This window comes from Lygodium microphyllum, chromosome 10 (genome assembly GCF_053477565.2).
Source record: "Lygodium microphyllum isolate KBCC chromosome 10, Lygodium_microphyllum_v1.1.10, whole genome shotgun sequence".
In the NCBI taxonomy this organism is placed as follows: domain Eukaryota; kingdom Viridiplantae; phylum Streptophyta; class Polypodiopsida; order Schizaeales; family Lygodiaceae; genus Lygodium; species Lygodium microphyllum.
Window position 1 is genome coordinate 103416550 of NC_141144.1, and position 25932 is coordinate 103442481.

General features: G+C 39.1%; 1 protein-coding gene across 1 annotated transcript in view; it reads right to left on the minus strand.

Annotated features, from left to right (window-relative positions):
• The window catches only part of PEX6 (peroxin 6), a 117609-nt gene that overhangs the window by 75620 nt on the left and 16057 nt on the right, over positions 1-25932 (minus strand). The window contains exons 2-4 of the mRNA XM_087686698.1: positions 21622-22308; positions 21287-21533; positions 20640-20781 (exon numbers count right to left, since the gene is read on the minus strand). Of these exons, the coding sequence (XP_087542824.1) occupies positions 20640-20781; positions 21287-21533; positions 21622-22308 (1076 nt within the window). The remainder of the gene's footprint in view (positions 1-20639; positions 20782-21286; positions 21534-21621; positions 22309-25932) is intronic.

Genomic DNA, 25932 nt, shown 5'->3' on the forward strand with positions numbered 1-25932 from the left:
TTACCCATTGAATGAGTCTTGTCATTAAAAGCATGCTTGGAAAATGAGAAGCTACAACCATGAGGTGTCTGTGAAGGTGAATAGGTGGGATAGGTGGAGGATAAGATGGTGGTCGTGGTGGTGGTGATGGATAATGAGGAGGGGGTAGTGGTGGATAGACAGAAATAAAGATGGCATAGGTCCAGAGGTACCAAGACCAGTGGTGGATAAGGAGTAGTAGCTGCTAATGTCCAAGAAGTAACGATTGATGTAGAGGTACTGATACTGTCATAGTCGCATATGGTACCATAGGTATAGGTGTGGACACTGGGTAGGTAATGCCATAAACTCAAACTGCAATTCCAAACAATCCACACTCCAGTATATCTAGGATGCACTCCTAGAGGGATAATCAAAAAGTATGGGGAAGAGAGGTCTTGTCTCCATCACAGGTACACCACCCAGATAAGGATATATAGAGGTCCTAAAGGTTGTGCCTAAGTGTGTAAAGCCCTCTTATGTGGTGTATGGTATTAAATGTGGTGCACTTAATGAAAGCCGAAAGAAAGATGCAACGAAAGATGAGGGGGGAATGGGTAGGAACCCAAATGGATTAGTGATTCATATTATTATGGGAAACATAGTTGGTTCCTTTTGTCCATTAAATGCATTAAATTGAGAATTGAATAAAGATACACATACTCCAAATTGACCATGAGAAACACAAAATTGTTTGAAGGAAAAGGAAGAGAAGAAACACTTACAAGTTTTTCGTTCAACTTCTTACCTAGTTTTGAGTTCATTAAAAAATACCTGTCTTTCTCATTACTCAAAAACCTAAGGTTATTTTGCACAGTCCCTTCTTTATGAGCGTCCCCCAATCCAATAGAAAAGACAGAATCAGTCGGCATAGAATCTGGCATAAGAGGGTTCATACCTACCATTGAAGAAAAGAAGTATTGTGGAAGTAGAGTGTAATCCGATCCAAATTCTACTTGCAAATGGCGAGTCTATAGTGAAGATTTTGAAGGTCCTGCAAGATCATTAGTTATGTGTGCAAAATCTAAAGGAGATAACTCTGGCTTACCTTCAACCTCCTACTAAGCCCTATGCATAAGGATGAGATCATACTTAGCAGCGGAAATCTGATATGGCCTTTGGACTCCATGTCAACCCAATGGTTTTCCGCCCATGTTAGACGGGCAATAGCAAACTGCAAGGCCCACCCATGATCATCTTTGTACATGTTTGGCAGTGGAGACTAGATTGGTGGTGTGAATACGTTCGAAGTCATCTAATCCTTCTATTGTTCCTACTTCTACGGATGAGTTTTCCGATCAAAGGCCAAGGTTTCTCAAAGAGTATTTAACTCTGCTACCATGTGAAGAAATGCTCTAAACATAGAACACACAAAACCAATCGTACGACAAAGCACAAACTAATAGCATAGAACATAATTAGAATTAGGGTAACTCAAAGACAATGAACACAACGAATTATGAAGTGAATGACTACTGAATATACGATGCTTGTGGAGCAAGCACACTATGTAGTAAATACTGAACCTTGAACTCTCATATCTCTAGGATCAAGGCAGAGAACTTGAGTTGAAGAGTGTATTGTACTTTGAAACAGATCTCAAAACACAGCAAGACAACCTCCGTGTGTCGAACACCAACAAATGCAACGTGGGAGGAATGCCCCTTTTATCCAAAAAGGAATTAAATTTCCATAACATATATTACACACCCCTGTCCCCCCAGCAATCAGTACGTAGTGTAATCAGCTTGCATCCATTGCCATTTTCAGCCAAGGCCAAGAATGTTTTAAAGCCTAGATTTGTACTTCAAATCATATGCAAAATAATGATGAGTTATGTCATCAATGAAGGCAACAAAGTACAAGTATCCTTTGATGGATTTGACACCCATGGACCCATAAACATCACTATGTACAAGCTATAATTTTTTTATCACCATGCATAGTACCACCCTTGGAAAATGAAGCACGATGCATTTTGCCAAGTATACAACTTTCATATACATTGTGAGTAGGTGCTTTCAACGGAGGGAGATCGAGCACCATATTTTTGCTTCTTAGGCATAGCAAACTACCATAATTAAGATGACCAAACCAAGCATGCCATAACTTAGTGTCATCCACAATACTAGCATCAATATGTAATGCATCTTAGGCATAGCAAACTACCATAATTAAGATGACCAAACCAAGCATACCATAACTTAGTGTCATCCACAATACTAGCATCAATATGTAATGCATCCTCTGATGCTCTCCTTTCATATAAATCCAGTCGATATAGTCCATTGTACAAAGTACCAATGACAATGAGGGCATCCCCATCACTACAATCATAGACACCATATCAATCCACGTGAAATTGAACCACAAAACCAGCACATGCAATGGCTGAAAATGAAAGCAAGTTTTTTTTAATGCTTGGCACATACAAAACCTTTTCAAGCATGATAGTTTTCCCATCCACTGCAATAATGGGAATCTCACCAATGGCTTGAATTGCATACGAAGCATTGTTTGCATATATAATTGATCCCCCCCTTTTGTACATTTGCATGTAATACAAACAAGTTACAAAAGAACATTATGTGCTTATTAGAAGCACCACTGTTAAAATACCATGTGCTGCAATTTTCAGCAACTGAAAGACCATGCTCATGTGAAGAAGGATCATATGAACAACGCTCAATAAAGGCATAAGACTGACCAATATCCAAGCTTGCCAAATGTGCAGTTGCATCCTTTGCATTTGCTGAATTTTCAGCAATACTCATGCCCGATTGTTTCTTCTTTTCACTTATCATCCTCTTTTTGAATTCTTCAATAACATGCCCCTTCTTTCTGCAATAATTGCACCTCTTTTTCTTAGCACCATCATCTTTGGTGCTTGAGGAGTCCATAGAAGAAGTAGTTTTGACTTTTTCCTTTGAGTTTAAGGGCTACCATGACTTCCCTTTGTTTCAATGGCTAGCTGCAAATGCTTGATTATCCATACTTATATTAGAGCGATTCAACCTTGATTGCTCTTCTTGCAACAATAGTAATACCAATGCATCAAATGTGTAAGCATTAGCATCTCCTTTTGCAAGTAAATGTAGTGTAGTGGCAAAAATATAATAAATATCAAGTAGAACTAGCCAAGACCGTAGATACAAGAGATGCATCGGGAATGATTTCATCAATATTAGCAAACTACTCCGTGATATCCTTGACACGTGTAATGTATACATCCATACAATCACCCTCTATCATGTGCTCCATCTCAAGCTGCTTACGTAAATAAGCTACACAAGCCTCATTGCGCACCTGATTACAACAAACCAAGCTTATCCCAAGCATCCTTGGCCGTTGTGCACAACCGAATATGCGGAATAACCTATCTCTAGTACAAAAGTGCAAACAAAGCACGAACTTGGGCACTACGCTCGTCCCATCTCAACTAATCTATTGTGGGGGAGATACAGGAGCAACTAGAGCTATAGATCCATTGATGATTGTGGATGAGCTAGAAGAACCTGTGACATTCATTATGCAAGAGTTTGACTTCAAAATTCATTACAGAAAGGGCACAACTAATTTGGTTGTTGATGCTCTTAGTCCAATTTTTGAAGTCGATGCCTTGTCCTTCTCTGAAATTTTGACTAATTTCTATCTCTCTCAAAGGGCATTGCTAAAACGATCTCCACTTTGGTAAGATCTAGCAACTAGTTCAAGGAGAACCTAGCAACCTAGGAAGCTTAGGTAGTTTGAAAGCTCAAAGGCTCACTATTGAGAGAAAGATGGTGGAAAAGGATTCCATTCTGAATGGATTACTTTCTAAACAAGGTAAAGTATGTGTGCCCAAAGATTAGGATATCCGCAAGAAAATTTTGTACGAGTATCATGATGCACCGTGCACTAGACACCCGGACATACACTAGACTTTGGCCTGGGTAACCCGTTATTTTTCTTGTCCGCATATTAAAACTATGATCGAGCCTTATGTGCGTGAATACCCGCAGTGTCAACTTAACAAAGTTGAAGAGCACAAACAAGCAGGGATATTGGATCCTTTAAAAATCCTTGGTAGGAAATGAAGTAGCATTTCTATGGATTTTGTAGTAGGATTGCCCCATATAAATCAAGATCATGACATGATCTCCATTGTGGTCGACCGATTGACAAAAATGTCTCAATTCATTCCTACAAAGACAACCGAGTTGGCTAGTCTCTTTGTCGAACACCTTTATAGACTGAGTTCACTAGCCATTTCTAGCAAACGGTCTCACAACAACTAGAAACTCAATTGTCCATGTCATCCTCGGAATATCCAAAAACTAATGGAAAGACCAAATGCATGAATCAAACTATGAAGGATATACTTCGTGCATATATCTCCCATAGACAATCTAATTAGGAGTGTTATCTTCCTCAAATTGAGTTTGCTAATGTCAGTGCAAAGCATTCGGCTACTAGTTATAGCTCATTTATGCTTATGTACGGTCATGAGCTGAAACCACCGACTGCCACCACAGAGCTCAAGGTGGGTGAAAATGCAGTCTGTAGTCTTTCTGCACAATATGCAAGAGATGTTGACAATTGCAAGGGAAAGCACTAAAATGACCCAAGATCATGCCATATTTTATGCTAACTAACACCGTACTCTTAGGGAGCTCTAAGAAGGCATGTGGGTCTTAAAATACCAAAGGATTACGATTCAATGACCACTGACAAGTGCTATAAATTGTCTTCAAGATATTGCAATCCTTTCCAAATTACCAAGAAGATAAGTATTAATTTGAAGTGAGCTCATGAAGTTAAGTGATGTTGACCTATATAGTATTGCACAAATCAAAGGCAACAGAGAATTTGTGATTTTTTATTTCACTAGCACCAAAGCATCAATAGGAAAAGGCTCAAGTCCAAGTATAGTGTCATACAAGCCAATAGAAATAAGAACCAATCTTAATCCTATTCTTTCAATCAATATAGTTATCTTCTTTCCATAATGACCCTCGTTCTATGAAAATGACAAACCTTGGTTATAGGAAACTAGAATAAGCCAATCAATGATACCTTATATTTTGCACAATAAATGTGTTTTTACATAATAAGGAAGAATAATGAACCTATTTGTGAGACCAAGAAGAGATTGAAGCTCAGTAGAGAGTGGAGTAGACAGTGTAGAGAGTGAGAGCACGACACCCAATACAATAATCTGAAGTGTAAGGTGCAAGTACAAAGCACAACCCTTAAACCTTAGGGTTGTAAGAGGGTGTTCACACCTAAAGTGTGTGAAACACGATAAGTGCCTAAAACTGTGTAACATAGACACATGAAATAAAGGAAATAAATCTGGGAAAAAAAACCTCTCGTACGGAGAGTAAAAAGTACCCCAGTATCCTACTAAAGATCATCGACACTCCTCTATGACGTAGACGTAAGTCAAACCCAACAAAGCCCCCCGGAGTGAAGAGTGATCAAGATACAAGGGTCATCCACCAAAGGAGATCAAATTTAAAGCATTGTGAAATGCTTCAAATTTGTCATGAGGAAGAGCTTCGATGAAGACGTTTGCCACATTACTAGTGGTAGGACAGTAGACAAGGCTGATATCCCCTACATGTAGCCTCTCTCTGATAACGTGATAATGGATCTCAATGTGCTTCATGCATGCATGGAACACTGGGTTCCATGCCACAGCAATGGCACTCTAACTGTTAGTGAACAAAGGAGTAGGCTCCATGACAGATACATCCAGATCAACTAACAAGTATCTAAGCCATACGCATTCAACTGTGGTAGTGAAAGCTGTCTTGTATTCAGCTTCACATGACAATGTGGCAACAGTGGATTGTTTCTTGCTAAGCCAAGAGATGCAAGATGAGCCAAGAAAGAAACAATTTCCACTAGTGGAGTGATGAGAATCATAACCACCAGCCCAATTAGAATCACTGTAAGCATGTAAGTGCAGTGGTCCCCCCTTGGCATAAAGCAATCTAAGAGTCCTAGTAACCTGCAAGTAACGGAAAACACACTTGGCAACTTGCCTATGTGACATGTGTGGCTGATACATATATCTGCTCAGGGGTGAAACTATAAACTCTATGTCCGGCCTAGTGTTGCATGGGTAGATAAGGCATCCACGATGCTAGAAGGTATATTTCACGGTGGATTCGATTCTGTGACCATGATGAATTCCGCGAGGTTTTTCGGTGGATTCCGTAAAACTATTTATTTGCCGGGGCTCATACATAAGGTGGATTCCTTGTGGAGAAGTTGACGGGCATGCCTATCCTTTTCAGGTGTCAAATTAATTTAATGTGCACGTGGGTGATTCCATAAAATACATATTAAATTAATGGGTATTTACACATTTAAAGTGCGCACTTGAATTAAATTAAGGTTATGAAAGAGTTCCAACCTATTTAATTATTTTGTAGCTGAAGACTACTAGATACTCACTTTTGTTGGGTTTTATATATTTATTTACTGACAATTGTGAATGCTTCAATTGATGTATAGAGCAAGTAGTAGTAGCACTGGGTAGCTCTGGGCGATGGCGTTAATTCAAATGCCGACAAGAATTATTATTTTTTATAGGCACGTATCTTATTAGTGGAGATGTGGCACCAATAATTATTTAGACACGCTTATTTACTAAGGCGCTCAACAAAATATTTTATCATTTTATAGACACATAGACGCTCAACAAAATAATTCATTATCTCATAATTGTATTTGGGTGCAGCCCAATTTTTTGGTTGCTTTATGCTGCTCAAACGCTTTATTCTATATTTGAGCAAATGCAAAAGCATGCTATTTGTAAAGTCAGCTATTTTTTAGCTTGAAGATTAATAAATCTATAAATACATGCCTTGTGAAGCGCTCACGGAAGGCATGGGGAGAGATTGCACCCAATTTGTCTCTTTTGTCTCATGTCGTACAAATTCCCTTTTACTTTATACTTGAAATTATGAATGTTTGTAGAGTTCTTTGTTCTTGGGGACCTTTCGACATTCACTACGCACGCGTCTAGCATTCAATCTGTGCACCAGTGGTATCAAAGCGGAGCTGAGATCAAGAGCTTTCAATCGTCTGCCATCTCGCACGAAGACAAAGCTCCTGGAACGAACAAGCTCTAGAGATTGTCTCGTGACGAATTGACAACATAGGCGTGTTCCTGGCCGTGAAAAACCACCATCCGTGCACTCACATCACGAAGGACCTCTTGCAATAGCAGGAGGACGACTCATAAAGTCTCTTTTACAAGTTTTTCACAAAGGAAACATAGAACTTTTTTTTTTAAGTAATTTATATTAATGATAGTGCTAAGCTTTATTTTGAAGCTTAGAGAGCTTAAGCTCTAACTCATCACACCAGTACTTCGGCATGTACTCGCTGATGGTGACTCCATCAAACACATACCGTCAACCTGCGCAGATTCAGTCGAGTTACTTAAGCCTTTTAAAGCTTAAGTCAATTAAGCCACCCAACAAGGCTTAATCATCCAAATCACAAATCTACTTCCTCAAGTGGATGTTCACATTATCTTTTACACCGAACTGGTTTTGAAACTTCTTCAAATTCTACTCACTCTCCCAATGTTGCTGAACCAGATTCAGCAAGAGCACTGTCACGCGCAGGCCGCCTAAGAAGATCACGTTTGTGCTTGAACAAGGCTGTTCCAATTATTGGGATCGCAAAAGAAAAATCGTAACGGTAGCATAATGTAAGCCGCCTACGAAATTTTGAAGCGCCTACTCATACGCTGCTTCCTCCCAATATATATATATATATATATATATATATATATAAATCCACAAAAAGCAAGCCTTATAAACCCAAATTTGAGCTACGCTCATCCTTCTAATGAGATTTTGAGTATGTGAGATTGTTTGAGATTTTTGCAATATGTCGGATCATAATATGGACAATTTTATGATTGAAGGCGATTTGCCAGAGCCGACTATGGAACAGAAATTGGATCTAATCATGATGCAGCTTCAAGAACAGTGAAGGAAACGCCAAAACTTGCAAGCACAATTGGCTGCACTTCAACGATCCACTGTCGAGTAAGACGAAGTGCAATCTGAAGATATCATTCGATGTACTATTAATGCGATACTCCATGCACAGGCTCTTAGGAAAGAGGCCAAGATAAGTAAAAAAAATTTTAAATTCCGCACTTTTAATGGGCAACGTGATGACAAAATTGTTCTTATTTTTATTAGTCAATTTGACGACTCTCTTCGTGAAGAGCAATAGGCTGAAAAAGATAAACTTAAATGCGTTACTAACCATTTGGCAGACAGAGCATTATTATGGTGGACTCTTATCTACAAGAGTGTTGATTGTCCCTCTACTTGGCAAGCCTTTCAAAAGAAATTTTTGCAGAATTTCCTTCCACCTCAATTTCATGAGAAAGCCATCAAATAGTGGGATCTCCTACAACAAAGAGATCGTGAATCCACCCCGCAATACACTAAGCGTTTCTGGAGTACCTTACTTCAACTTCGAATGCTTGAAGATGTTCCTGAGGTGACCCACAAGCGCAAATACATATCCAGTTTGCTTGGTCACTTCTATACAGAAGTGAATATATTCAAGCCAAAGACTTTGAAGGATACCATTTGTTTAGCACATGATGCGGAGGATAAAATTTATGGACAAGAAAAGCGATCGCAATACCTTTCGGTTAATGGTAACTTTGGTACAAAGGAATTTAATTCTAATTTCTGAAAATTTCAATTAAAATCACTTTGTTTCTTCTTCTTTCCGTAAACCTTGGAGTCGACCTCCTGCTTTACCATCAACTGCTAATTTAAACCCTAAGTCTTCCCTCCAACCAAAACCTAATATACCCAAACTTCCAACACTTACCAACAATGTCTCCAAAGCAAAGCTTATGGTTTGCTACAAGTGCCATCAACTTGGACACTTAGCAGCGAACTGTCAGTCCAAGAAGCAAGCTGTTCAAATCAATTACTTGAAATCAACTGATGGACGAGGACCATGAAGATATGCCAGACTTCACTAAATATGATGATGATATTAGCCATGCTTCAGATACTTTACTAGGTACGCCAAATCCTCATTCGTTATTAACAATGAGATGTTTTCTGCATGGTCAAAAAAAGATTGTTTTGCATGATGATGAAAGCACGCATGATTTTATTTCTGCAAAGTCAGTAAAAGAATTGAATTTATCTACTGTTCCAACTCATTATCACATAAAGGCTGCATTCTTAAGCACTAGACACAATGATACATAAAAAATGAATGATTTAGGGATTAAAATCGGTAATTTTGTTGAGCGCAAAAATTTCTTAGTTGTGCATTTGCAAGCAAGTGATATTATTTTAGAAATGCCTTGGCGTCAAAAATATAACACTGACATAGATTATTCCACACATTCTATGAATATTCATTTTAACGGAAATCAAATCACATTACATAGATTGCACACTTTTGATAATTTTCCACTGCATAGCCACACACATATTAAACGTGCATTGAGAAAAGGTAGTAAATCATATTTAGTATGGGTGAATAAAATTGAAGCTAAGAAAAATAACATACATTCTAGGCATGCACAATTTCTTTCACAGTTTGAAGATTGTATTGCAGGTAATTTACCACCTGGTTTACCATCTACACGTCTTGAAGACCATTAAATAGATTTCATTCCACGTTCTCAATCACGATGTAAAGCACCTTGTAGACACAATTAGATTGAACAAAAAAAATTCAAACACAAGTTAAGGAACTGTTGAACCAAAGACTCATTAGATCCAATAGTTCTTCTTTTGATACACTTGTCCTATTAGTTAAGAAAAAAAATAATACCTATAGAATGTGCATTAACTATCATGCCCTAAACAAAATCACTGTTGAGAATAAATATCCGATCCCTAGGGTAGATGATCTCATGGATAAACTACAAGGGGTTAGTGTTTTTAGGAAGATAGATTCTAAGTCTGAATATCATCAAGTACGCATGGATACACCTAACATTTTTAAGACTGCATTTAGAACTCAGTTTGGTCATTATGAATTTCTTATTATGTCTTTCGGTTTAACCAATATACTAACTACATTCACTCGTATGATGCATCGTATATTTTTTAAGTATAAAAATTATGTGATTTTTTTAAATGATATTTTGGTTTTCAGTAAAAATGATAATAAGCATTGTAAACGTCTATCCTTAGTTTTCAAATTGTTAAAAACGAATCAATCGTATGGGAACCCTGACAAGAGTGAATTTTTTCAAACCCAGATTCAATACTTAGATCACATTGTCTCTTCTGATAGTATTCACGTTGATCCTAAAAAGATAGCGGCAATTTCGGGTTGGCCAATCTCTAAAAATGTACATGAATTACGTTCTTTCTTAGGCCTTGTCAACTTTTATATAAAATTTCTGAGAAATTTTTCATTCCTTACATTGTCTTTAACGAAATTATTAAAGAAATATGTTATGTATCATTAATTTAACAACCAGCAAAAATCTTTTGATTTGTTAAAATATGCTTTAACATATACACATATCTTGCAATTATCTGATTTTAGTCGATCATTCTTCCTAGTAGTCATTAATACTAGCGGATTAAGAATAGGAGTTGTCCTCATACAAGATTCACATCCCATAGCTTATTCTAGTTGCAAACTTAAACCTTCTGAGTTGAAGTATTTCATCTATGATAAAGAATTGTTAACTATAGTTCAAGCCTTACGTCAATGGAAACACTATCTAACGGGATCCGAATTTATGATTAAAACTGAGCAACAAAGTATCAAATATCTCCTTAGTCAGCCACAAATTTCTAGCCGTCATATTAAATGGATTGCTTTCATTCAAAGTTTTCATCCACTTATTAAATATCAGTAAGGAAGAGAAAATGTTGTTGTTGATGCATTGAGTAGAAAACCAAGTATCCATAATATTTCCATTCTATCCTTTGATTTCCTTACTCCTATAAAGGATACCTATAACCATGACCCCAGTTTTCAAATTAATTGAAACAAATCGATTGCTAATAACTGGATTTCAATTGATTCTTTGTCTTATTCTCATGGATTTAAGTTTTATGAGAAAAGATTGTGTGTCACTATTCAGTTCAGATCATTTGTGTTACACGAAATTCATTGACTTTCATATCAAGATCATAAAGGTATTATTTTCACTTTAAGAACATTGGTTGAAAATTTTTACTAGCCGCAAATGAAATCTGATGCTTCTAACTTTATTACTGAGTGTTTAATTTACCAAAGAGTAAAGCAACACCATGGTAAGCAATATGGTTTGTTAATGCCTTTACCAATTCGAAACAGTCCATAGGAATATATTTCAATGTATTTTATAACTGGTTTGTCTAATACACAAACTAATCATGATATGATTTGGACTATAGTAGATCGATTTAGTAAACAAGCATATTTTCTACCATGCAAGAAAACATTAACTGCATCTCAAGCTATATAATTATTTTTTAAGACTGTTTTTACTAATCATGATTGGCCAAAAGTTACTATTTTTTATCATGAGTCTAGATTTTGTAATAATTTTTGGACTACTTTGTTTGCTAATTTGGGTACTAAGATTGATTTCTCATCTACATTCCATCTTAAAACCAATGGACAAACAGAAGCTACTAATAGTACAATTCTAAATCTTTTGCGTACATACACAATTTTAAAACCACAAACATGGAACACACACTTGCATCTACTTCAATTTGCATATAATAATACACCACACACAGCTACTCATAAAGCACATTTTAAAATCATTTATCAACATAGATTATCTGCACTTGTTATATCATTGTCGAATAAAGTTAAAGCTGCTGATGATATTGCCAATACGCATGCCACTATTTTTGCTCAAGTCAAAGACATGATGGTGAAAGCCCAGCAATTATACACTAAACAATCTAATAAGAAAAGAAAAGCCACGAGTTTCAATGTTGGTAATTGTGTTTGGTTACGCATTGAAAAGAGAAGATTGAAAAGTGTTGAGAAACACCCTGATGTTAAATTAGCACCTAGGTTTTATGGATCTTTCAAAATAATTCACAAGATAAATGACAATGCATTTAAATTAGAACTATCCAAACATTGGAAGATTCATAATATTTTTCGTATCAGTTTGTTACGACCATTTTGAAGTCAATTACATGTCCACCCTGTCTATGAAAACCCTCCTTTGTTAGAAGAAGAAACTGAAATCCTTAAACCTAAAACTATTTTAAACATTGACTTTATGACCACTAGAACTGGCCGTAGATATTCTAAGTATTTGGTTAAGTTTAAAAATCATCCTATTGAAGAGGCCCAATGGATGCACGCCCGCGACCTAAGTGCTTACCCCTCACTATTGGCTCCGCATTCAACTAATAGCAATTGAGCACAATTGCTATCCCACCCCGGGGCTATGATACCAAGAGATATATGTCATGGTGGATTCCGTGAGGTTTTTCGGTGGATTCCGTAAAACTATTTATTTGTTGGGGCTCATACACAAGGTGGATTCCTTGTGCGAGAAGTTGACGAGGACGCCTGTCCTTGTCGGGCGTTAGATTAATTTAATGTGCACGTGGGTGATTTCACAGTGGGTGATTCTGTAAAATATATATTAAATTAATGGACATTTACACATTTAGAGTGCACACTTGAATTAAATTAAGGTTAGGACAGGGTTTCAACCTATTTAATTATTTTGTAGCTGAAGACTGCTAGATATTCACTTTTGTTGGGTTCTATATATTTATTTACTGACAATTGTGAATGCTTCAGTTGATGTGTAGAGCACATAGTAGTGGCGTTACGTAGCACTATACGATGGTATTAATGCAAATGCCGACAAGAATTATTATTTTTTATAGACGCGCATCTTATTAGTGGAGACATAGCACCAATAATTATTTAGACGCGCTTATTTACTAAGGCGCTCAACAAAAATATTTTATCATTTTATAGACGCATAGGTGCTCAGTAAAATAATTCATTATCTCATAATTGTATTTGGATGCAGCCCAATTTTTTATCGCTTTATCTTGCTCAAACACTTTATTCTATATTTGGGCTAACCCAAATAAAAACACAAAAGCATGCTATTTATAAAGTAGACTATTTTTTAGCTTGAAGATTAATAAATCTATAAATACATGCCTTGTGAAACGCTCACGGAAGGCATAGGGAAAAATTGCACCCAATTTGTCTATTTTGTCTCATGTCATGCAAATTCCCTTTTGCTTTGTACTTGAAATTATGAAGATTTGTAGAGTTCTTTGTTCTTGGGGCCCTTTCGACATTCACAACACACGCATCCAGCATTCAATCTGTGCACCAATCCAACTGCTCGCGAGCATATGTGTGGATATCAAACAAGTCACTGTCATCATGCAATGACAACTTCAGTCCAGGTTCCATTGGTGTACAAACTGGCTTGCAATCTTATAAGCCAAACCTCTCAAGAAGTTTACCAATGTATCTCGACTGTGACACTCCAATGCCTCTAGCATCATGAATGAACTAAATGCCCAAGTAATAGTGCAAAGGCGCCAAATTTGACATCTCAAAAGTTTGCTGTAAATTTTGTTTAAATGTTGAAATCTAATCGGCATGTGTCCTTATAAGAAAAAGATCATCAACATATAGACATATGACCAGCAAGGATCCCCCCTCTTTACATAAGCAAAGGGTAAACTCTGATGAGCCTTTATGAACCCTTGGTTGAGTAAAAAGGCATCAATCTTTGCATACCAAGCTCAAGGTTTCAAGGCATATAAAGCCTTTTCCAGCTTATAGACCAAGTGTTTGAATCCCTCAAGTGCAAAACCAATGGGTTGTTGTATATACACTTCTTATTGAAGTTCCCCATGTAAAAATGCAAACTTTATATCTAGCTGATACACAGTCCATCCATAATGGGCAACCAAAGCAACCATAGATCTAATGGTAGTCAGGCAAGAGGTAGGAGCACATGTCTCCTCATAGTCAATGCATTTCTTCTGTGCGTAGCCCTTGGCCACAAGCCTGGCTTTATACTTGTCAATGGATCCATTTGCATTCCTTTTCAGCTTATAGACCCATTTTGTTCCAATGGCTTTCTTCCCAATAGACAAAGACACTAAATCCCATGTTTGATTCTTTATCATGGAATCAAACTCAACTTGCATTGCTGCCATCCAATGCACACTATGTTGTGCATCCTCAAAACATTCAGCCTCCTAATCATCAACTATATATGCTGCCATAACAAACTCCATGGTATGTGCACCATCATGCATACAAGCTTGCCTTCTAGTACGACCAGCAATAGGCGCATCCAAATGACTATCTTTCATAGTCTATAAATACTATCTAGGCATTTGTCTAGCCTCCTAACTGTGTACAAGCTCTTGCTGAATTTCAGATTCAGCACCTTGCTGAATATTCAGATCAGCCATGGGCTAATTTTCTACATTACCCAATGGAGCACCTGGCTAAACATTAAGGTCACTTACTGAAGCTCCAGATGTATCATCGAATGAAATGGGCTGCAACCCTTCAAATACATTCACTGGCAGCCTGATATGTGTCAAAACCAACAAGGGATAATCTGACTTTTCATCGAAAACCACATCCCTATTGACAAATACCTTTTTAGAGACATGATCATATAATCTAAATCCTTTGCTCTCACCGTTGTACCCCACAAAAATGCATTTGACAGCCTTGTTATCCAACTTCTTCCTAAGTACCTTGGGAATGTGTGCATATGCAAGATACCCAAAAGTACAAAAATGCCCAACAGAAGGTTTCCGGCTATTCCAAGCCTCAAAAGGCTTGATATTCTTTAATACCTTGGTGGGACATCTATTCAAGACATGGCAAGCACGCATAACTGCTTTCATCCAAAAACTGGGTGGCAAGCTCTTTGCTTTCAACATACATCTGGCTATCTCCATGTGTGACCGATTCTTCCTCTCTGCAAACCCATTCTGCTATGGAGTATAAGCAGTAGTGTACTAATGAACAATGCCCTTCTGCTTCAAAAAAGAATTCAGCTTAGAGGACATGTATTCCCCCCCTCAGTCTCAATGGAGAGTCTTCACCCTACAGCCAGATTGGTTTTCAACAAGTGCTAGAAAAGCCAAAAATACATCATATACTTCTGAAATTTTCACTAAAGAGTAGACCCAACAGAAGTGAGTAAAGTCATTAATAAAAGTGACGAAATAGTAACAACCACCCAATGACTTTGCCTACATAGGGCCACATACATCTGAGTGCACAATCTATAACTTGGCAATGGCTCTAAAAGCAACATCACGGGGAAACGAAAAATAATGCATTTTTCCCAAAATACATCCGTCACATAAATACTCAGGAGGTCTCTCCAAGAGAGGTAAACCATCAAGCATCTGTGCACACTGCAAAAGCATCAAGCTACCATAGTTTACATGCCCCATGCGAGCATGCCATAACTCTGTCTGTGACATAGCTGGAGTAAGAGTGGACGCTAAATAGACCGACCGATTACCTGAAAGAGCATCCAACTCATACAACCCATGACATAGAGTGCTAGTCAAAACCAAAGTCATGTGTTCCTCATCTCTCACCATGCATCTGTCATCATCAAAGGTGACCCATAAACCACACCGTGCCAAAGAAGAAATAGATCACAAATTCTTCTTTATACCAGGCAACACAAACAAGGTATCCTACAAGAGAAGAATAGATCCATCAATGGCTGTCAACACAATCTCCCCAATACCTCTAACAGGGTATGATACATTGTTAGTACACTGTACAGACTTGCCAACCAGGGCTGCAATAACAGAAGCAAACAAATCTCTACGATGATGTTATGTGCCTAGAAGCACCACTGTCAAAAAACCATGTGCCTACATCCTCAGTAGAGCTAAATGCTTTATCAGCCCAAGAAGAGTCATAACTGCATGTATAAAAACAATAGTCCCTGTCAGTAACAAAGGACGTTGACTCAGTAGCAATGGAAGGTGCATCAGAAGCAAACATCCCTGACTCCTTTTTCTTCTCCTTGGCTATGCGCTTTCTACACTCAGTGATGTAGTGACCTGGCTTCTTGCAATAGTGGCACTTACCCTTCTTGTCTTGCGTGCCCCCTTGTTTCTTATTGCCCTATGAAGTGCTTGTCCCAGAGCTCTGCGGAGCATTCTGTGCTTGGCTGCCCTTGCCCTTCTATTGTGCCATAAAAGCTCAAAGGCTATAACATCCACACCACTGTTCTTTCGTGTTTGCTCCTCCCCTAAGAGCTAACTAACTAGCTGAAGGAAAGTAAGTGGCCGTGGGGCAATCCTCATGGTGAGGTTCAAGGCCATATGAAAGGCCAAGTATGAGGGCAGCAATGAATTCAAGGTAGTAGATATCATCTGAGCATCTAGGTAATACCCATCGACATTCATAAGCTGCTCACGCAAGTCCTGAATTTTATTTAGGTGATCCTGCATAGAATCACCCTCATCCATCTTCACTATCTCAAGCTCTTTCTTCAATAAAGAGATGCACCTCTCAATTTTTCCAGCAAACATTTGCTCCAAGGTCAGCTAGACTTCTCGTGAAGAAGCTGCAAACCGAATGTGAAGGATAATAGACTGCTGAACTACCAATGCAATCAACGACAAAGCATGTGCATCCCATGTATCCCATGCCTTTTGTGTTGTTGATCTCTAGGGAAGTGGCTGAGCTAGAGCAGGCTAAACAAGCTGAGTTGCCCGCTTTCCACATCCTCCTAGAGGAATAGCAGGAGCCACAACTCGAGGCCTAACTTCTTCACCACTGACATAATCCCAAAGATTCTTCACAATCAACACATTCTTTATCATGAAGGAACAAAGTGAATAGTTGTTACCATCCAACCTATCCTCCTTGAATACATAAGTAAATACATCATCTCCCTGATTTACCATGATAAACAATGCTGTTCAGAGAGCAAAAGAGCAATGTCTCAAGCTGGACCAACCTGGAAATCTCAAAATTTCCAAAAATTACAGCAAGTGCCTTGCTATAATTAACAAATCTGAAGAACTCTCTATCAAAACTGTCTGAAATGCATGCAATCCAAGGTGCAATAAATGCTAAGCAGCACTGTAGATGCAAAAGCCCCAAAATTTCGTTCCAAAATGCTCAAAATCAGTCTATTTCAGACTGAAGCTATACTACATGTGCCAATGTCTGCTCAATACCCAAAAGCCCCAAATTTTCTGACCCATTTGCCAAGTAATCTCTACAAATACACACCTCGGGCGAAATCCCGTTGTTGTAACTCAAATTTTTGAATTAAAAAATGGTAAATACCTCCTTTACCTCAAATGCTAGCTGACTCAGGCCTGGGAGAGCCCTACAACAGCTAGAGGCTGACGAGTTGCAGTGGGCAAAGCTGACGTGAGCAAGGCGGCATCAGCTGGTGGTCCAGGCCTTGCTCAAGCAGGACTGAAGGTGGCGTGGATTGGAGTAGGCGGGCACAGGTCACACCTGGTGTGGAGGTTGCCGGCGGCGTGGACTAGAGCAGGCAGGCGCAGGTCATAGGCGGCGCCCAGGCGCAGGGGGCGGGACAGCTGGCAAGGGCAGTAAGTCAAAGCTAGGGCAGCTGCGCTGGTGGTAGGTGACTCCCCTGGTGGCAGAAAGTGTTTCCTCTAGTGGCGGGTGGCTCTATGACGACTCTTCAAGTGGCAACGGGCTTGCTTGCAAGCTACGCTGAGCTGCTGGTGGAGCTGCTGGCTTCTGGCAAGCTTCTGTTGCAGGCAACAAAAGCTGTGTGCACACTAGGCTAAATGCCAAGGGGATCAACTGGCCACAGGCTGAGCTGAGCTGAGTTAAGCTAAGGGCCAGCTCTGATACCAAATGTGAGAGCAAGAAGAGATCGAGCTGAGAGTGGAGTAGATAGTGTAGAGAGTGAAAGCACAACACCCAATACAATAATCTGAAGTATAAGGTGCAAGTACAAAGTACAACCCTTAAACCTTAGGGTTGCTAGAGGTTGTTCACACCCGAAGTGTGTGAAACACGATAAGTGCCTAAAACTATGTAACATAGGCACATAAAATAAAGGGAATAGATCTTGGGGAAAAAACTTCTCATAAAGAGAGTAAAAAGTGCCCTAGTGTCCTACTGAAGATCATCGACACTCCTCTATGACGTAGGCATGAGTCAAACCCAACACTATTAAGTCCATTTGGTCACCACCATTGACATCTTACACTTACACTTGCGTTTGCATCACACCTACTTGATCAATGAACCTACCCATGAAAACGGGTTTCACACCTTGAATACTTGATTGCTAGTTGTCAATCACCTACCACATGACCTAAGCCTCATCTTCCTTCTTTGCTGCTTCTCTCATCACCTGCCAATCACAAGCCATGCCAATCCTAGACTCTCTGAGCCCACATTTGTCATAGTCTATCACATTCCTGCCCTATGTCATGTCTTCAAGCTTCATCTTTGGCTTTTCTATTGCATATTGTGAACCCAATCAGGTGTGCATGCCTATTCGCATAGTTGAATTTGATTGAAATTCCAAGTGTATGAAAAACATGCGGAATTGAGGAGTATGAAAAACATTTCATGCTTGCTCTTTTTCGTGTTTTTTTTAAAAGCCGTTTTACTTTTTCGATTTCAAAAAAACAGGTGTGTTTGCTGGTTTAGATAATGGTCTCTCGAGCCTAGAAAAGTTGAATGTGTGATATGTTAATGATGATGGATCTTAACTTCAGGAAGCAAAAGATTCGATAAATTTTGTTATGGAACAGGAATATTAGGCTATCTAGTAAATATAGCTGAGTTAAGATTTTTGTCAATGTTGTTGATCAAAGTACTTGGTCTAGCGAATTGACAAAAATTAATTACATACTCCTTAGTATTTTGAGTAAAATCTTAGGGCAACATATGATTCAGCCCCATGGTCTAAATCATTACTTTTATCATGCTTTCATACTCATCCACATATGTTGTATGGAAACATACAGGAAAAAACTTGCCTGTTCTTCAACCTTCTTCTTCTTGTCTGCTTTTTCTTCTTCACAATAATGTCTTCTCTTCCTCCTCACCTACACTTTGCCCTGCCATGTGTCCTATCTTGGGACTCGAGTGTGTTTTTACTACAAAGCAAGATGTGGCCCCTTACGCTGATCTTGTACAGTGATGGATGAACCTACACTATGATACCATGAAAGAAAACACAAAACAACGCAATGAACAAGTGAAGAAACAATCAAACAATCACTGATGATGGGGTGCAGAAACACAATGAATGTACAACGAGGTCCTGTACATGGACCCAAACATGGATGCTGCTCAAAGGTACATCAAATATGCAGAAAAGAAAAGACAAAAATAGGACATTAAAGGACTAAAGTAGGCATGTGACAAATGGAGCTGAACACAAAAACTCAAACTGTTCCTAGCATCATTTAGAGGGGTCTTGAAAAATGCATGTCCAGCTCCATATCTAGGCAATGCCTATGTATTGGCCCAGTACCCACAGCCCTGCATTTGCTTGCTTTCCCCCATGGATACTTATGCCAATGGCATATTTTAGGTCAGACTAGTTTGATTCTGTTTCAAATCAGATGATTTCAACATCCTGGCAAGCATCCACAATTATATATAGCTAGTTCCCATTGTGTTTTATTATGCCTAGGAATCTTATTCATTCTTTCTTCATTCTTGTGTTCTCTCTCTCCACATAGAGAGTAACGTGTTTGAGTCCAGGTGGCATGGTGTCTAGCTCCTATGGTGACTAATAATTGCATGAAGGGGATAGAGGCTCCATGGGATATCCAATGCTCAATCTAGTATCACCCCCCTCAAGTGAGCTCTCAAGGCAGGGCCAAGAGAGCCTGATGAGATCTGAGTGACTAGAGGTCTGAAGAAGTGCGTAAATAGCTCACTGGTTGCTACTCTCCACGGTACTGCTAGCCACTTCAATAAAGACTCCCTATGTCAAGAGGCCAAGGAATATCTCAGCTTGAAAGTCCATGACTATGGGAGAACCATCTCAAAAGAAGCAATCAAATGTCCCTTGCAACTCATAGTAAGTTGAGCATCTGCAAATGTAGTGCTCCTCAATCTTGGCCCTGGACAGCATAACTGAAATGTCTGATTCTCTGGGGTTGCCACACAGGCATGTGCATACACTCACGCATGCACCAATGCGCATGTGTGCACACATACACACACACCATCTAGCAGTTTGTTGCAAGATATACACTTATTCGTGCTGTGCCTAATTTCTTAAGAAGTGTGATTTCTTCCAATAGATGGACTTTTGGCATATTTGGATGGCATGCAATTCACAATGGTCCCATGGATTTAACTTTGTATGCCATAGCAACAGTGTCACTATGTCAGCTGTCTTGAATAGTCAACAAAGTGGCCATTATGAAGGGTTTTATAATTAAACTTACCCGCTTAAAACATCCGATTGTAAAAAGTCAAGCATTAAAACATAACATGGTCACAGAATACTAGCCATGTGATAGGGTTTCCAGAAATGTAGCAAAGAGTTGCATAGCAGAGATGCCGAATGATAAACTTTTTTGGTGTCTGTATAATAATTCACAAAGATTGACTTAGTCGGAACAACAGAAAATCAAGAGCACACTCACCTTCGAGCAACTTCAAAAGCTTGGACCAAAGCAGAGACTGTTTTACCCTCTGAACTGCCAATGAGCTCGTGGCAATTATACTCCACCACATGCATTCCCAAGTCCTCTGCTGCATACTTCACAACAGTACGCTTTCCACATCCTGCATAGATCAAGTCAACAAAAATATCAGTTAACAGTAGAAACATGTGGAGGTTCAGGTCTACTATCTGTTTGGAGTACTGTGAGGGAGTATTGACAGATATATGGTCACTAAACCTAGTCGCCAGCAGGGTATTTGTCAAGTCAAGTTTAAAACTCCGTGGATGAGAGTGCACCAAAGGTTGCTACGCTCTGCAGTCAGGTGAAACCACATAGCATATCACCAATGACAACAATGTCCCCCCTTTGACACACAAGAGAAAGGGGTGGTTCAGGATCATGCTAAGGAAGCCAAATAACCCAAGAGGATCTTAAGCAGGTGTGCGTTGAGAGGGGCAAGGAATCAAATGCTACTAAGTCTCAAAGCAGAGCCAAACAAAGTGTCTTAATTTTTGCTTTCATCTTCATTTATCATTTCAGCTTATTAGTTCTCAGTTGAATATGGCCCTCCCTCCCTCCTCCCTATATGAGCATCAGAGCATGCGTGCCTGCATAGAAGTGCTTACCTGTTGGGCCACATAAGAGAATTGCTGTTCGCAAACTTAGTGAAGGGGCTCGGGGGTGCAAAGAAGGTGCCAATAAATGTGTCACATTACAGATTACTGGTGCCAACCATGCTGGTAGTTGCTTCTCTGGAAATAGTTTGAGTATCGATGGTGGTAATTGAGAAGGTGCAGAATCCCCCAGAATCAAGGCTGTCTGCTTGCAGTTTACCCACAGAAAGGGTTCTGTTTCTGGTTCCATCGCAATAACCTGCCCAAAACATCAAAAATAGGTGCTATAGAGCTTACCCATTGTCGTTTATGCAGGGTACTTCTATGTACATGTCAAAAGAAGAGACCTTGAAAAAGATTACTCCACTGTCATTTGATGTGCTGCACTGTATTTTTGTTTCAGGCTGAATCTGAACAGCAAAAATGTCTCCCCTTGTGAGAACTCTACCACATTTGAAGTAGGCATGCAATGCATTGTCAATCTTGTCTTGCCGCTCTTCTGATGTGAAGTGTCCATTCTCAACCATATATTGGGATACCCCTGAGTTGGGAACTTTCACATGGCCTATCCGAACATGAGAAGCATGTTTTAAGGGGTTCTGTTTGACATTTTCTTTCTGTTCCATCAAAAAATCCGAGTCATAATCAACCTGAAATGGTAACACCTGGTGCAAGGAGGATACTTCTACCATTAAGCCCTCCAAATGAGCCACTTCCAAGCATGGTTGTCCATCGTCCAAGTTTTTACCCATGTGAGCTCCTTTATAGTCAATACTTGAACATGATAGCCACAGTTCCAGCCAAGATACATGAAGACCCAAGTTGAAGGCCAACAGCGGAGAAAGGTATGCAATTTCTTCACTCGGATTTGATCTTTGGTGTGCCTGTAAAGTGAAAGTGGGAAGAAAACTCCTTGCAAAGCCATCAAACCTATGACAGGCCTGACTAGTAGGATCTGTCAGCCTCCCCGGAGGATCCAATACAACCACCTTTGCAGGCCTTCCAACTTTTGTCCGCACATGTTTTACAAGTATCTGCATGATTTTAGTTCCGAAAAAGAATTCAGAACATTAACAAAACTCAGACCGCTATCCTGTATTAGATCTGCCAAACATCAAGGCCAACTAACACTACAAAGACAGTAGAATGCACAGTAATTTAATGTACATACAAGCAAAACCATTGTACGTAACTCCATGCTAAACATATATCATAACTTCATGGATAGTTGAAAGCTCTCAGGTATATCACACACTACAACACCATGCTAAACATCGATAATATGAAAACAGGGCTGAATAGATCCAGTGTAGATTATCGATATGCATTATCCCTTTGCAATTCTGTGAATTCATAAGCTGAATATACAACAACAAGAATTCCTTGTTACTGATGTCTTCAATAAATATTGCGTTCCACCAAACATCACAACAGCCTGAGGTTTTAACACATCTTCTTATTGGACACAAAAGTGGTTGTAAGCCACATATGTGACTCAAGTCCTGTTTGAAAAGACTTGACACTAAATTTATGCCAGTTACTTGCAAGAGGAGACGACAAAAAAAGTTGTTTCTTGGGCAGAGATGCTCAAGAAAACCCAACAAGAAGTAGAGGAAATGGAGTAGTGGATCCAAATAGCAAAGGGAAACAACCAGCACACGCATCTACAACAGCCATAATCAATGACACACTAGAGGAGGAACAATAACAAAAAGTGAGAGCACTCCATGTTTGGGTGACAAGGCTGAAAATGCATGAGAAAGTGGAAGAAGACACCAAGGAGTTATACACACTAATAAATATCCAGAAAGACGATACATATTTCTGCTTGGAGAGTGGGTAAGAAGAGCACAAAAGGAGACAGTTCGAAAGAGCGCATTCTCATCCTCTATTTCCCCAGCATGGAGACCAAGAAAGCCTCCCTAGCCCAGCACCAACCATTAAAAGGTATCGTTTTTTCATGGGGACGTGAAATTTTTCAGATGCTTTAATCTTGCTAGTAACATTTGATTAATTTAATTATCAATTGTACAAGGTTGTAAAGCACATGTGATGCACAAGGCAATTATTTCATGGTAACAAGCCAAGGATCCCAAGGAGTCGGTGGATGTCAAAGATAAAAGTTGTGACAAGTTATGTCGGCTGGCCTTTGGTTATCAATTGGTGTCAGTTTTGACACTAGGACAATTGTTTGGACATTAAGTGTCAATGGTGACATGAGGCACTACGCATTAATCAATAATTTAATTAATGCCACTCTAAGGGTCAATTGATGTTGGAGACGACTCCAAGTTGCAAATAGCCTAGCCAATTTAATTATGGATGGGCACATTTAATTTTGGGCAAGGTTAGAAGGGCTGAAATGAATTTTCATAATTAATTAATTAATGTCTATGGGATTAAAAGGTTGTCACTTGGCAAAAATACCCATGCAATTGAGAATAAAACGTTTTTGGGGCTGGTGGAGAGCCATTTAATATTTCCAAGAGATATTGGGTAAAGTTTCATAACTATTTACCAATGGATGCAAAGTGACTGGAAGATGATGATTTGGCAGACCATCCTTGTGAAGATATACTAAGGTTTCCATTGAGGAAACACAGCATGTATACGACCAAGACTAAAACACAAAGACTCAAATAGAGAAGTAAAACTCAAACCCTAAACGCAAAACGCAAAACGCAAAAACTCAAAACTCAAACACCGAGAGAAGAAACTCTGAAGTGAATGAATCCTCTAAATGAATGTTAGAGTGTACAAAATGCCCAAGGACATAGCAATGTAGTGTCCAAGAGGAACGTCCACCAAGGATGGATCCCAAGTGTTGTGACCATCTGAAACCAGCCTTCCTTCTATGGATGGGTGGTAAATCCCTGATTACAACTTAATTACAACAACAAACAATAAATGCAAATCTGAAAATACAAATTTACCTATTGATCTTGGACAATGCACCCCCGATTGGCCCAAACATTGGCGCCCCTTTTGGTATTTCTTTAGCTTTATTGAAAAAAAAATTCATTTACAATGGGATTCTCCCGATCCCCTTTGCAATCCAAACTCCCCTTGCTATCCAAAGTGACCAGCAAGTCTTCAATCTGATTTGCTCCTTAATTCTGGCACTTAATTGGCCTTCACCCACTTCATAGATGATGGAAATGCCCCAAATTTAATAGTTCGCTAGTCCTCCACCTGAATTTAGTTGAAATTCACCTTTAGCTCTGAAAAATCCAAGTCTTAGAGCTTCCAATTTCTTGCACGCTTCCCAAGGCTAGTGCTAAACTGAAACAACTGGGAGATGAGAAAGAAAGCCGTAAAGAGAGAAAATTCAAAGTTTTGTCACGAAGAACGACTGAAAATCAGTCAAATGCAGCTGTTGCCCTACCACAACAGCTTGTAGATGCAAAGAACTGAAGAAAATCAATAATTTATTGTTGTTGCCTTGTCTCAACAGCTTGTAGATGCTGTCACATGCTATTGATTAGTCTTCTCTACCCCTTGGCTGCCTTAGAAGGTCCTCCAATGGCTGCAAATCAGACCAGCACCATCTCCTCCCTCTCTTCTATAGGCTGAATACACTAAAAATGCCTCTCTCCAGCCTCTAAAGACGTTTTTCAGTCTTACACGGGCATTTTTAACAAGTGGTAACCTTCCCAAATGGTTTTTCAAACATTACCCATAATTAAATATTAATTTTCAGTCTTTAAATACTGAAAATTAATCTAATAATTATTTTGTTACCCTGAAAAATAATCTGACTGACCAATAATTTAATTAGCTACGCAACTTCCATTCCGGAGTGTCTCTGCGCCATCTTTGACCATTAGATTGGCGTTAGGTACTATTAAACGCCACTTCTTTAATGTCACCAACTCACACTTATGGCCAAATAAAAGACCTAGGCCAACAACTGGCACTAGATACCACCAACTACCTAAGCGGCATAACTTATAGCAATTCTTGCCTTTGACATCCCATGATTTTCTCGGATCCTGAGCTCGTAAATTTACTCTAACCCCAATTGCACCTCACATGTGCAACATTTACTTAATCATGTGATTAAAAATTAATCCATATATTAAGTAAGGTTTCAAAAATACATGTGCTCATGACAACCCTCCCCCTTGAAATCCTTACAATCGTCCTCGATTGCACTGCCAAATGCATCAAAAGCAGAGTACTACACTGGAATTTCCATAGTGCATCATAGTCAACACAACATTGCGCATTGTTGTTCAACCATTCCATATGCCCAACATATGCTGAAAATTACCAGCCAACATAACATATCATAAGACTCACAAAGAATCTTAAAAACATTGCCAAATTATCATGTGACATGTCCATTTCTCATGAGCTCAACTCATCTGGCAAAACGAAACCATAGCATAGCGTAACCAAGCATAAACCATGGCTAAAACATCAATGGCATCATAACATATGCTGTTGTCCATGGAACTAAATGTAAACCATTGAAAACTAAGCATAATTTGATCATAAATTGATCACTTGCTGACCTGAGAACTGATCACAAACTGCTGCAAATGTGACCCAAACTTATCACAAACTCACTGCAAAAACTGACCGGCAATCAATGAAAAAACTGATGCAAAAATAATCCGACCATAAACGGTTCTCAAGCTAATCAAAAACTTAGC